Raw genomic sequence first — 13773 nt, 5'->3', positions numbered from 1 at the left:
GGAGCATGTATGTGTCTATTATATTTATTTTTAGAGAGAGGAATAGAGAGACAGATTGATTGATTTGTTGTTCTACTTATTTATGCATTCACTGGTTCATTCTTTTATGTGCCCTGACTGGGGATGAACCCTGCAATCTTGGTGTCGGGATGATGATCTAACCAACTGAGTTACTGGGCCAGGGTGCATGAACATTTATGTGATGAGTAAATACTAAGGGAGATAAGTGGGCCCTACACCCCATGTTATATTGCATCCTTAGGGAAATCACTTCCAGGAAGATTTTGAATACCGTTGTCCTCAACCCTCTCCATTTTAGAGAAGTATTCCTGAAACTTTTCATGATGTTTTATGTATTATAATCAGAATTTTTAAACGTGTAAATAGTCTTTTATGGGGTGTGGAACCACTGTTAAAATTATTATAATAGATACCTTAAAACTTCACTGATTTTGGTGCTTTGTAGTGGAAAATTAAAATTAAAACCTAAATGGTGTTTTCTAGAACTTAAAATTATATTTTGAATTCCTCTGAGAATCTTTATGGATTATTTTAGTGCTGTATATTTTTTTTGTCATTGTTGTTCTGGAAGGTCAGAACAGATTAAAGGCTGGGGTCCACAATAACACAGGGCCTTCAGGAATCCCAGGTTTGGGCTTGGTTTACTGAGGCTAATTTATTTTTGTGTTGGTATATACCTCTTTACTTAGGCTATCTTATAATCATAATCAAGCCAATCTTGGAGCTTATATATAGACACCATCATTTGTCTACATTTGATAAATTTTTAGAGTACAGCTTAGTCAAGGATTTAACTCCTATAGTGGATTTATTTATTCCTGATTTGTTCACAGATTGCTCTTTCTGATATAGTGCTGTTGATGGGAATTTAGCGAGAGTGGTCCTGATCAATATTCATTTGCTTTCTTCTTTGCTAATATTTGGAGGAGTGGAGTTAATAGTAATAAAGAGAAGGCATATTGCCGCGGACCAGCGCGGCTCCAAATAATGGTGCGGAATTGAGGAAACACACTTGTCAAAACAAAACCGATGGGACCGGGAGGACTCTTCAAACTTCCTGGCAGCATCTGAGTGCCTCACAGCCCCAGTTCGCTTTATTATATAGACCTATGCAAATCAAGGACCCTGATACAAAGTTGCACATCAAAGGCTAAGACAGGAATTCTCCCAAGGCAAAAACAGGATACATTAGTGAAATTTACAAACATCTGAAACAAACAAAGAGTCAGAGGAAGGGCATGAATATGGCTTCCTGCAACCCAAGGAAGGAAGTGGAGTGGGTGCAAACACTCAGCATCAAAGCCAAATAAGGAGATGGAGGGGGGAGAACTTAGCCCCCTGCCAAGCCTCGAATCTATAATGGCTTTTTGCCATTAACGGTCCACAACAGCATATGGTGGTGCATAGACTTTTTTATTTTTTCAAAGTTAGGAGCGGAAGGCAGTCAGACCAACTCCTGCATGCACTAGGGGGCGATGCTCTGCCCATCTGGGGCATTGCTCCGCTGCCGCTGGAGCCATTCTAGTGCCTGAGGTGGAATCCATGGAGCTGTCCTCAGCGCCTGGGCCAGCTTTGCACCAATGGAGTCTTTGCTGTGGGAGGGGAAGAGAGAGAGAGAGTAAGGAGAGGGGGAAGGGCGGAAAAGCAGATGGGCTCTTCTCCTCTGTTCCCTGATGGAAATTGAACCCAGGACTTTCACACACCGGGCGGACGCTCTACCACTGAGCCAACCGGCAAGGTCTGCATAGACTTTTTTATTTTTTATTTTTATTTTATTTTATTTTCTTTTTTCTGAAGCTGGAAACAGGGAGAGACAGTCAGACAGACTCCAGCATGCGCCTGACCGGGATCCACCCGGCACGCCCACTATGGGGCGACGCTCTGCCCACCAGGGGGCGATGCTCTGCCCATCCTGGATGTCGCCATGTTGCGACCAGAGCCACTCTAGCGCCTGAGGTAGAGGCCACAGAGCCATCCCCAGCGCCCGGGCCATCTTTGCTCCAATGGAGCCTTGGCTGTGGGAGGGGAAGAGAGAGACAGAGAGGAAAGCGCGGCGGAGGGGTGGAGAAGCAAATGGGTGCTTCTCCTGTGTGCCCTGGCCGGGAATCGAACCCAGGTCCTCCGCACGCTAGGCCGACGCTCTACCGCTGAGCCAACCGGCCAGGGCCCATAGACTTTTGAGGGCTTCTTAGTTCTAGGTTTTTCTAAAAGTTTATTCATATTTTACACACAATGGAATTTGTACTTTGAGCTTTGACGAAGAATTGGTAGTGTAACTACCACCCAAAGCAAGATATGGGACATTTTCATCTTTCCAGAAAGGCCCCTTATTTCCCTTTCTAGTCAGTCTCCACAGCTATCCTGACCCAGGCAACCAGTACTTTCATTTGAATCATTATAGATTAGTTACTTGTTCCAGAATGTCTTATAAATGAAACCGTACATTCTGTACTCCTTTGTGTTTGGCTTTTTTACTCATCATGTTTTTGAGATTCACTTGAATTGGTGGGGTGTTGTTTTTTTTTTTTTAAAGATTTTATTTATTGATATTTTTAGATAGAGAAAGGGCATAAGGAGGCCAGAAGCATCAATTCATAGTAGTTGTTTTTTGTATATGTCTTGCCCAGGCAAGCCTGGGGTTTTTGACTGGTGACCTTAGCATTTCTGGTCAACACTCTGTCCACTGCGCCACCACAGGTCAGGCGTGAATTATTGTTCTTATTAGCAGTTTCTTGTTTAATAAAACTAAAATAGTTTTTTCCTATCACTCAGTGGTCTCTTATGTAACTGCACCATAGTAACTAGAGTTGTTTATCCATTCTCCTATTGATAATCCCATTTGCTTTTGATGTTATGATATTTAAATAAAAACTTGAAGGTTTTTTTTTCTTTTTTTTAAACAGAGGAAAAGCGCCCTTTTGACTTCGATTTTTTTGCTCATTTGCTTCAGAAAGTTCTTGCTGAAGAAGAGAAAAGAAAACAAAAATCCATTAAAAATCAGAGTTTAAAGGAGAAGAAATCTTCTAAAGCACAGAAAACTGTAAAAGGTATTTATTTTAAAGGAAAATTTTTTTTTACTTAATAGACTCGCAGTATTATTCCTCAAGTCTTTGAACATTCACCTGTAGTTCAGGTGGTTGAGATCATCTGGGCATTCCAGGTACCTAGCCCCCAATAGCAGCTCTCTTTTAAGTTTTCTAATTTTCATGGCTGGGCTATTTGACATCTTTCTTGCATCTGGTGTATTGTTGTAGCTAATGAAAGTGTTATCAGAATTTTGGAGTGTCATGTTTGGTTAGTTATTATCATTTTCTTCTGTAAAACATCTGGCACAAAATTCTAACATTTAAAATAATAGAACTCTTATACTTTGAACTTGTGACTAAATTGGATTGTTTGAGCATAACTTATTTCTGAGGGTTAATGTTGACTTGTATTTGGTAGAAAATTATATGTAGGTGGTTAAAATTTTTAGTCTTATATTTTCTTAACTATTTAAACTCTGATCTTTGAGGACAATGTTTAGCTGTGATCACGTAACGTAAGGAGTGTTAGGCCTACAGGGAATCAATCTTATGTTAGCTAGTTCATATTATGGCCTCCGTTTGTTTTAATCTCCCAGAAATAGTCATCCTAGTCACTTTTTTATAAGGTCTCACAGTGTTAGTAGTGGCAGAGGCAGGATTCAAATATAGCACTGTGAGAGCCTATGTTGGGGGTTCCCAAGATCACCTCCAAGTTTAATTATTTGCATGTAGTTGTACTAACAGCTGAGATTTATTACAGTAACAGGATACTGAGCAAAATTAGCAAAGGGAAAAAGCATATGGGTCAACATCTAGGGGAACCCAGGTATAAGCCTTTAGGAGTTCTCGTCCAGTGGAGTCACATAGGATATGCTTAATTTCACTATCACCAAGTATGTAAAACGTGGTCTGCCAGGGAAGCTTGTTAGAACCAGTGCCCAAGGATTTTATTGGAGGCTGGTCATACCCTCTGACTGGCATCTACCAGAATTTAAGATTTCCAGAAGGAAGGCAGTTGTTCAGTACAAACAGTTTTGGTGCAGTGAGTCACTTTTGTCAGGCAGATGGGAACTCTCCCCAAACTGAAGTGTCTAGACAAAGCCAACAGGCCAACCTTTTAAAGTAGACCTTTCAAAGGATAAGCTGCTGTGTTAACTGTTTTCTTCACAGAGCCAATCTAGAATTTCCCTTTCTGAAGTATGTGCCTGCATCTTTTATTTATTTATTTATTTTAAAATATTTATTTATTTATTGTGGCAGAGACAGAGAGAGTCAGATAGGGACAGACAGGAAGGGAGAGTGATGAGAAGCATCAATTCTTTGTTGCCGCTTCTTAGTTGTTCATTGATTGATTTCTCATATTGCCTTGACCAGGGGGCTACAGCAGACGGAGTGCTCCCTTGCTCGAGCCAGCGATCTTGTGCTCAACCTGGTGAGCCTTGCTCAAACCAGATGAGCTCGCGCTCAAGCTGGTGATCTCGGGGTCTTGAACCTGAGTCCTCCACATTTCAGTCCAACGCTCTATCCACTGTGCCACTGCTTGGTCAGGCTGTGCCTACATCTTTTAAAGAGTAGTATTGATGACTGCAAAGTTATTTCATTATTTAGTCATATTTTTAAAAGATGTTATTGATGACTGCAAAGTTATTTCATTATTTATTCATTTTTTTTTAAAAGATTTTATTTATTCATTTTAGAGAGGTGGGAGAGAGAGAGAGAGAGAGAGAAAAGGGGGCAGGAGCAGGAAGTATCAATTCCCATGTGTGCCTTGACCAGGCAAGCCCAGGGTTTCGAACCAGTGACCTCAGTGTTCCCAGGTTGACACTTTATCCACTGTGCCATCACAGGTCAGGCTAATCATTTTTTTAACTTACTATACGTAGCACTAGAAGATTAAAATACGTGCATTAAGCTTGTGATATTCACATTATGGTTGAATAGCACTAGTAACTCACTATATCTTACTAATGTGAGAAATTTTTTGATGTGTCATTACAAGTCTCAGAATTTAAAAATTGCTGTTATTCTGATAGAAAATAAATCAAGTATTATTTTCTTAGTTTTATTATTTATTTATTCATTCATTCATTCATTTAAATGAAAGGGAGGGGGCAGAGAGACAGACTCCTGCGTGTGTCCCAACCGGGATCCACCCAGTAAGCCCCCTTCTGGGTGATGCTCTGCCCATCTGGGCCATCGCTCCATTGCTCAGAAACTAAAGTATTTTAGCGCCTGAGATGAGGCCATGGAGCCATTCTCAGTGCCTGGGGCCAACTTGCTTGAACCGGTTGAGCCATGGCTGCAGGAAGGGAAGAGAGAGAGAGAAGGGAGGGTGGATGGGGTCAAGAAGCAGATGGTCGCTTCCCCTGTGTGCCCTGACTGGGAATTGAATTTAGGACATCCACATGTTGGACTGATGCTCTACCACTGAGCCAGCCAGCCAGGGCTTTTTCTTAGTTTTAAAATCTTGTTTTGACTCTTAAAAAAATAAATGACATTGAATTTTATTTTACTTTTTTAAGATTAAGATATTTTTAGAGATGTCTGATCAGCTGTAGTTGTGAAGTTTGCTTTTGTATATATGTCCTCAAATAATACAGGGGCTATTAAAATATGTAAGAAACAGTAAAAATGCTGTTTCCATGGTGATCTCTAATTTTGGTTTTTAAATTTTTTTGTTTTCATCTTTTGATACAGTTGACTATTATCCCTTTGAGTAGTGAGTTTTTTGTTAACCTTTTGAGTGAGGATGTACATGAACGTTCATACTACTCAAAGGGTTAATATATCTCCAAGGAAAAGGCACTAGAAATTGTTTAAAAATATATGTTAAAAAGATTGTTCATTGGAAAGTGACATAGGAAGTAAAATTCTTGAACTCTGTCGTACCTTGGAATCAGATTCTTTTTTTTTTTTTTTTTTGTATTTTTCTGAAGCTGGAAAGACTCCCGCATGCGCCTGACCGGGATCTACCCGGCACGCCCACCAGGGGCACGCTCTGCCCCTCCGGGGTGTCGCTCTGTTGCGACCAGAGCCACTCCAGCGCCTGGGGCAGAGGCCAAGGAGCCATCCCCAGCGCCCGGGCCATCCCTGCTCCAGTGGAGCCTCAGCTGCGGGAGGGGAAGAGAGAGACAGAGAGGAATGAGAGGAGGAGGGGTGGAGAAGCAGATGGGTGCCCCTCCTGTGTGCCCTGACCGGGAATCGAACCCGGGACCCCTGCATGCCATGCCAACCCTCCACCACTGAACCAACCAGCCAGGGCCGGAATCAGATTCTTTAGGTTTCCTAGGGATAACTATTACTAAAGTCTTTTCTATGCATATATATGTTTGTGGGTCTTAGAGTATATGTAATTATTTTGTTTAATAAAAATGAGCTCATACTATATATACTATTTTGCAACGTGGTTTTTTATGTGTAACAATATTTTTTGAAATCTTTCACATCACTACATATGAGCCTACATCATTTTTTACTGCATGGATTTTTATAGCACACATGTAGCATTATAACTTAGTTCTCTGTTGGGCATTTTATGTTATCCTCAAAATTTGCTCATACAAATAATACTACAAAAGACATACTTGAGTATTTATCTACCCCATCTTTAAGAATTTTTCTGTAGGTTGTTTATATATCATATTTAGAACCATTTCTCTTACTTTCAGTGAAAAACGTTGCTACTGAAGGAGTGAATGATAATCCAGATGAGTCTGTGAGTGCTAATATTTCAGACACAGAAGAATCTCAGAATGATGCTCAGACAGTACAAGAAGAACAAGAGCAGCCTCTGATGTTATCAGGAGAGGATTCAGAACAGATTGCATTAGAACCAGAACTAAGTCAAAAGAAAAGGAGAAGGAAAAATCGAGATGAAGTTGGTAAGGAAGAAATAAAGAATTTTACAGAAAATGCCACTGTTCAGCCAGGCCCTTCTAAAGGAGAAAAACAGAAAAGTAAGTTTCTTTCATATTTTAATAGCCCCTGTATTATTTGAGGACATATGTACAAATAATAGGGTATCTATCTTAAATGCCTTCTTTTTGGATGGTAGCAATTAATAATGCTTATTATTTGGTTTATTTATTTATCTTTTTTTTGAGAGAGGGACCCCAGGGAAATTGAACAGGCAACCTCTGGATGACGTTCCAACCAACTGAGCTTTCCGGCGAGGGCTTAATTTTTATTTATTGATTGATTTTTTTTTTAAGAGAGACAGAGAGAGGAAAGGAGAGAGAGGGGAGGGAGAAGGGAAGCATTCATTTGTTGTTCCCCTCAGTCGTGCATTCACTGGTTACTTCCTATGTGTGCCCTGATCTGGGATTGAACCTGCAACTTTGTCATTTCGGAACAACGCTTTTAGCTGAGTAAACCGGCCAGAGCCTATTTGGTTCTGTATTTATGTGCTGTGTTAAACCCTATATTTTAATTTAGTAGAAAAAGAGTTGTAAAAAGAAAAAAAGCCAAATGGGAACATTTTTCTCTGAAGTTTGTCTCTAAGGTGTAGTACCTCCTATGTACTCCCATTAATAATAAGCAGTCACATGTATATATTTATGCGGATCCTTAAATAATGTCTTTTCATTCAACATCATTGTGTTACAACTTGATGAGGGTCTGTAGAAACTTAAATCTTGTTTATATCAATTAACTCCTGGTAAAATTGGTTTTGTTATATGTCATTTTTTCCTCAGTTTCAAGTACACATTGACAATGTAAGGTGAGGACTTACTGTAGTTAAGTGTATATTGCTTGTGTCTGTTAATCAGAGGTGTTCATGATAACTTTTCAGAGCATCTCTGTGAACACACAATAAGTGATTTAATTTCTATAAAAGAGCTACTGGAATAAATAATTCTCCCATTGTTCATTTTTATACTTCCTTAGAATGCAAACATTGAAATTGTTAGGGAATGAGGGCTAAGAATTTAGGGAAGTCTTGGTGTCTTAAGAGTTCTAAAAAATGAGATCTGTCCCTTTGCATATAAGAACTTGAGTTTTAAATGGATTAGTGATTTATAAGAAAAGATGGTGTTATATGTGAATTCCTTTGAACTTTAAAATATAGATGTTTTTGCTGTCCGTTTTTAGAATAACATTCATTTTGTATTTGTAGATAAATCTCAGTCTTTAAGGCTTGAGGTAAATGAAGATGAAGGCAATACCAAACAGAAACTTTCTTGTGCACAGAACATCAGTGAACTTGTGGATGTATCCTCCAGTGACGAAGTTGTAAACAGTTCTGACCCTGTTCTTTCATCAAGGTAGCTTAAATATCTTTTTTGAGTTTGCCTTTTCTGTCAGTTTCTCAGAGGGGAGTGTAAAAGTCTCCAACTATAATTGTGAGTTGGCCTATTTATCCTTTCATTTCTATATGTTTTTCCCCTGTTATATTGAGTTTTGGGGAAACTATTTCAGGCTCTGTTGTTAGTTGCATGCATATCTTGGATCGTTGTCTCCTCTTGGTGAAATCGCTCTTTTATCATTGTGTGATATCATTCTGGTATTGCCTGTTGTTCCAATGCTTACTTTGCCACTGCAACTCTCGCATTTTTTTTCATACAAAGTGAGAGGAGGAGAGGCAGAGAGACGGACTCCCACATGGTCCCCGACTGGGATCCACTGGACAAGTCCCCTATAAGGTGTTACTCTGTTGCTTGGCAAACGAGCTATTTTAAGCCCCTGAGGTGGAGGCCACTGGAGCCATCCTCAGTGCCCAGGGCCAACTCCCTTGAAACAATTGAGCCATGGCTATGGGAGGAAAAAAGAGAGAAAGAGGAGGGGGAGGCATGGGGAAGCAAATGGGCGCTTCTCCTGTGTGCCCTGACCAGGACATCCACATGCTGGGCCAATGTTCTACACTGAACCAACTGGCCAGGGCCTCTCTCTCATTTTCTATAAAGATTTTCTCTTTATTTCTGTTTTTTAGCTGTTTGATATGATATATATCCTGCTATTGAATTCTTTTTTAATTTTGATAGAAAAAAACATAATATGAAATCTCTCTTACCAAATATTTAAGTTTATATAGTACAGGGTTAACTATAAGCATAGTGTTGTAGAGCACATCTCTAGAACTTTTCCATTTTACATGACTGAAATCTTATGTCCACTTTTTTATTTTTATTAATTTTAACTTATTGTGTTTACATGGATTCAAGTGTCCCACCGAATATAACTCTCTCACCCCTACCCCCATGTCTTCCCTTATACCCCTTTTGTTGGCCCTCCCCTAAACACCCTCCCCCTTCCTTCTAGGATTTGCTGTCCTGCTATCTATATTTCTGTGTTATGTATATATAATGTCACTAATCCCTTTACCTTCTCTGATCCCTTCCCCTCATGCCCCTTCCCCCTGAACACTGTTCTTGTCCCTGTGATCTCGCCTTTGCCTCTATTCCGTTCCTCAGTTCACTTTATTCATTGGATTCCTCAACTGAGTGAGGTCATATGATATTTGTCTTTCTCTGCCTGGCTTATTTCACTTAGCATAATAATCTCCAGGTCCATCAGTGCTGTCACAAAAGGTAAGATTTCCTTTTTTACGGCCGCATAGTATTCCATTGTGTATATGTACCAAGGCTTTTTAATCCACTTGTCCACTGATGGACACTTGGGCTGTTTCCAGCTCTTGACTATTGTAAACAATGCTGCAATAAACATGAGGGTGCATATCTTCTTTTCAATCAGTGATTTGGTGTTCTTAGGATATATTCCTAAAAGTGGGATAACTAGGTCAAAAGATAGTTCCATTTTTAATTTTTTGAGGAATCCCCATACACTTCTGCACAGTGGCTGCAGCAGTCTGCATTCCCACCAGTAGTGCAAGAGGATTCCCTTTACTCCACACCCTTGCCAGCAATTATTGTGTGTTGTTTTATTAATGAGCATCATTCTGACAGGTGTGAGGTTGTATCTCATTGTGGTTTAAATTTGCATTTCTCTAATGATTAGTGATATTGAACATTTTTTCATATGCCTATTGGCCATTTGTATGTCTTCTTTGGAGAAGTGTCTGTTCAGTTATTTTTCCCATTTTTAAATTGAATTGTTTACCTTCCTGGTGTTAAGTGTTAGAAGTTCTTTATAAATTTTGGTTATTAACCTTTTATCAGACATATTGGTGAATATGTTCTCCCATTGTGTGGGTTGTCTTTTTATTTTGTTCATATTGTCTTTTGCTGTGCAAAAGCTTTTTAGCTTGATATTTTACTTGCCCGTGGAGATAAATCAGCAAAGATATTGCTACAAGAGATGTTGGAGAGCTTACTTCCTATGTTTTCTTCCAAGATGTTTATGGTGTCATGACTTAACATTTAAGTCTTTTATCCATTTTGAGTTTATTTTTGTGTATGGTGTTAGTTGGTGGTCTAGTTTCATTTTTTACATGTTTACCTGACCAGTTTTCCCAACACCATTTGTTAAAGAGACTGTCTTTACTCCATTGTATGCTCTTACCTCCTTTGTCAAATATCAATTGGCCATAAAGGTGTGGGTTTATTTCTGGGTTTTCTGTTCTGTTCCATTGATCTGTATGCCTGTTCTTAATGCCAGTACCATGCTGTTTTGAGTACAATGGCCTTGTAGTATAAGTTGATATCAGGAAGTGTGATACTTCCTACTTTATTCTTTTTCAAGATTGCTGAGGTTATTCGTGTTCTTTCTTGGTTTCATATAAATTTTTGGAATATTTGTTCTATATCTTTGAAGTATGCCATTGGTATTTTAATAGGAATTACATTGAAATTGTAGATTGCATTGGGTAATATAGACATTTTAATGATGTTTATTCTTTCTATCCATGAACATGGTATATGCTTCCACTTGTTTTTATCTTCTTTTATTTCTTTTATCAGTGTTTTATAATTCTCCAAGTACGGGTCTTTTACTTCATTGGATAAATTTACTCCTAGGTACTTTATTTTTTTTGTTACAATAGTGAAGGGGATTGTTTCCTTAATTTCTTTTTCAGACAGTTTATTGTTGGTGTATAAAAATGCCACTGATTTCTGAATATTAATTTTATATTCTGCCATCTTGCCAAATTTGTTTATTAGATCTAGTAGTATTTTGACTGAGATTTTAGAGTATTCTATGTATGGTATCATGTCATTAGCAAATAATGATAGTTTTCTATTTTCTTTTCAATTTGGATGCCTTTTATTTCTTCTTCTTGTCTGATTGCTGTGGCTAGGACTTCCAGAACTATGTTGAATAAGAGTAGTAAAAGGGGGCACCCTTGCCTTGTTTCTGATCTTTTTTTTTTTTTTTGTATTTTTCTGAAGCTGGAAACGGGGAGAGACAGACAGACTCCCGCATGCGCCCAACCGGGATCCACCTGGCACGCCCACCAGGGGGCGACGCTCTGCCCACCAGGGGGTGATGCTCTGCCCCTCCGGGGCGTCACTCTGTCGCAACCAGAGCCACTCTAGCGCCTGGGGCAGAGGCCAAGGAGCCATCCCCAGCGCCCGGGCCATCTTTGCTCCAATGGAGCCCTTGCTGCGGGAGGGGAAGAGAGAGACAGAGAAGAAGGAGAGGGGAAGGGGTGGAGAAGCAGATGGTGCCTCTCCTGTGTGCCCTGGCCGGAAATCGAACCCAGGACTTCTGCACGCCAGGCCGACGCTCTACCACTGAGCCAACCGGCCTGGGCCTTTGTTCCTGATCTTAAAGGGATTGCTTTTGATGTTTGCTCATTGAGTATGATGTTGGCTGTGGGTCTATTGTAGATGGCCTTTATCGTGTTGAGGTATGTTCCCTTTATTTCCACTTTGCTGAGAGTTTTTATCATAAATGGGTGCTGGATTTTATCAAATACTTTTTCTGCATCTATTTATATGTGATTTTTATCTTTGCTTATGTGATGAATCACATTGATTGATTTATGAATATCGTACCAGCCTTACCTCCCCAGAATAAAACCCACTTGATCATTATTTATGATTTATTTCATCTATTGCTGGATTCGGTTTGCTAATATTTTGTTGAGAATTTTAGCATCTAGGTTCATCAGGGATATTGGCCTATAGTTTTCTTTCTTTTTAGTGTCTTTACCTGGTTTTGGAATGAGGCTCATGCTTGCCACATAAAAGGAGTTTGGAAGTCTTCCCTTCTCATAAAAGGAGTTTGAATTGTTAAAATAGCTTGAGAAGGATAGGTGTTAGTTCTTTGAAGATTTGGTAAAATTCGCCTATGAAGTCATCTGGTCCAGGACTTTTGTTTGTTGGGAGTTTTTTGATAACTGTTTCAATTCCATTTGTCGTTATTGGCCTGTTTAGGTTTTCTGATTCTTCCAGATGGGTTTTTGGAAGATTGTATGTTTCAAGGAATTTATCCGTTTCGCCTAGGTTTTCCAGTTTTTTGGCATACAGATCTTCATAGTATTTTGTTACAATCCTTTGTATTTCTGCAGTGTCAGTTGTTACTTCTCCACTTTCATTTTTCATTTTATTTATATGAGTCTTCTTTCTTTTTTTCTTGGTGAGTCTGGTTAAAGGTTCATCAATCTTGTTTACCTTTTCAAAGAACCAGCTCTTGGTTTTGTTGATCGTTTGTATTTTTTTTTAGCTTCTATGTCATTTATTTCTGCTCTGATCTTTATTATTTCCTTCTTTCTACTTCCTCTGGGCTTTATTTGTTCTTCTTTTTCTAGTTCTTTTAAATGTAGGGTTAAGTTGTTTATTTGAGCTTTTTTTCTTTTTTTCTTTTTTTTTTACAGAGACAGAGTTAGAGAGAGGGATAGATAGGAACAGACAGACAGGAACGGAGAGATGAGAAGCATCAATTATTAGTTTCTCATTGTGCATTGCAACACCTTAGTTGTTCATTGGTTGCTTTCTCATACGTGCCTTGACCGTGGGCCTTCAGCAGACTGAGTAACCCCTTGCTGGAGCCAGCGACCTTGGGTCCAAGCTGGTGAGCTTTGCTCAAACCAGATGAGCCCATGCTATTTCAGCTTTTTCTTGCTACTTAAGGTATGCCTGTAATGCTATGAACTTCCCTCTCAGACTGCTTTTGCTGTGTCCCATAGAATTTGAGTTGTTGTATGGTCATTTTCATTTTTTTCAAGGAAATTTTTGATTTCTTCCTTGATCTCATTGCTAATTCATTTGTTAATTAATAACATGCTATTTAGCTTCTAAGTGTTTGAATGTCTTTTAGTTTTTCTATTGTAGTTGATTTCTAGTTTTATGCCATTTTTTTTTAATTTATTTTTATTTTTTTTTATTTTTTTTTTTACAGAGGCAGAGATAGACAGGGACAGACAGACAGGAATGGAGAGAGATGAGAAGCATCAGTCATCAGTTTCTCGTTGCGCGTTGCGACTTCTTAGTTGTTCATTGATTGCTTTCTCACATGTGCCTTGACCGTGGGCCTTCAGCAGACCGAGCAACCCCCTGCTGGAGCCAGCGACCTTGGGTCCAAGCTGGCGAGCTCTTTGCTCAAGCCAGATGAGCCCGCGCTCAAGCTGGCGACCTCGGGGTCTCGAACCTGGGTCCTTCCGCATCCCAGTCCGAAGCTCTATCCACTGCGCCACCACCTGGTCAGGCTAGTTTTATGCCATTTTGATCAGAGAAGATGCCTGATATGATTTCAATCTTTTAACTTTATTGAGACTTGTTTTGTGTCCTAAGATGTAGTCTATCCTAGAGAATTTACTATGAGCACTTGAAAAGAATGTGTGTTCTGCTTCTTTGGGATGAAAGGTTTTGAAGGTATTTATATTAAA

The 13773-nt window shown here is 39.4% G+C and overlaps 1 protein-coding gene across 7 annotated transcripts in view; it reads left to right on the top strand.

Annotated features, from left to right (window-relative positions):
• BDP1 (B double prime 1, subunit of RNA polymerase III transcription initiation factor IIIB) overlaps positions 1-13773 on the top strand; it is a 126916-nt gene that overhangs the window by 34066 nt on the left and 79077 nt on the right. For all 7 annotated transcript variants that reach the window (XR_010726895.1, XM_066241605.1, XM_066241625.1 and 4 more), the window contains exons 9-11: positions 2925-3068; positions 6716-7003; positions 8164-8311. Coding sequence is in view for 6 of the 7 variants with exons in the window: in XM_066241605.1 (XP_066097702.1) it covers positions 2925-3068; positions 6716-7003; positions 8164-8311 (580 nt within the window). In the remaining variant the exon portion in view is untranslated. The remainder of the gene's footprint in view (positions 1-2924; positions 3069-6715; positions 7004-8163; positions 8312-13773) is intronic.

The sequence above is a fragment of the Saccopteryx bilineata genome, chromosome 1, assembly GCF_036850765.1.
Source record: "Saccopteryx bilineata isolate mSacBil1 chromosome 1, mSacBil1_pri_phased_curated, whole genome shotgun sequence".
In the NCBI taxonomy this organism is placed as follows: Eukaryota; Metazoa; Chordata; class Mammalia; order Chiroptera; family Emballonuridae; genus Saccopteryx; species Saccopteryx bilineata.
The sequence above is the reverse complement of the archived record's forward strand: the minus strand, read 5'-3'. Positions and strand labels throughout refer to the sequence as shown.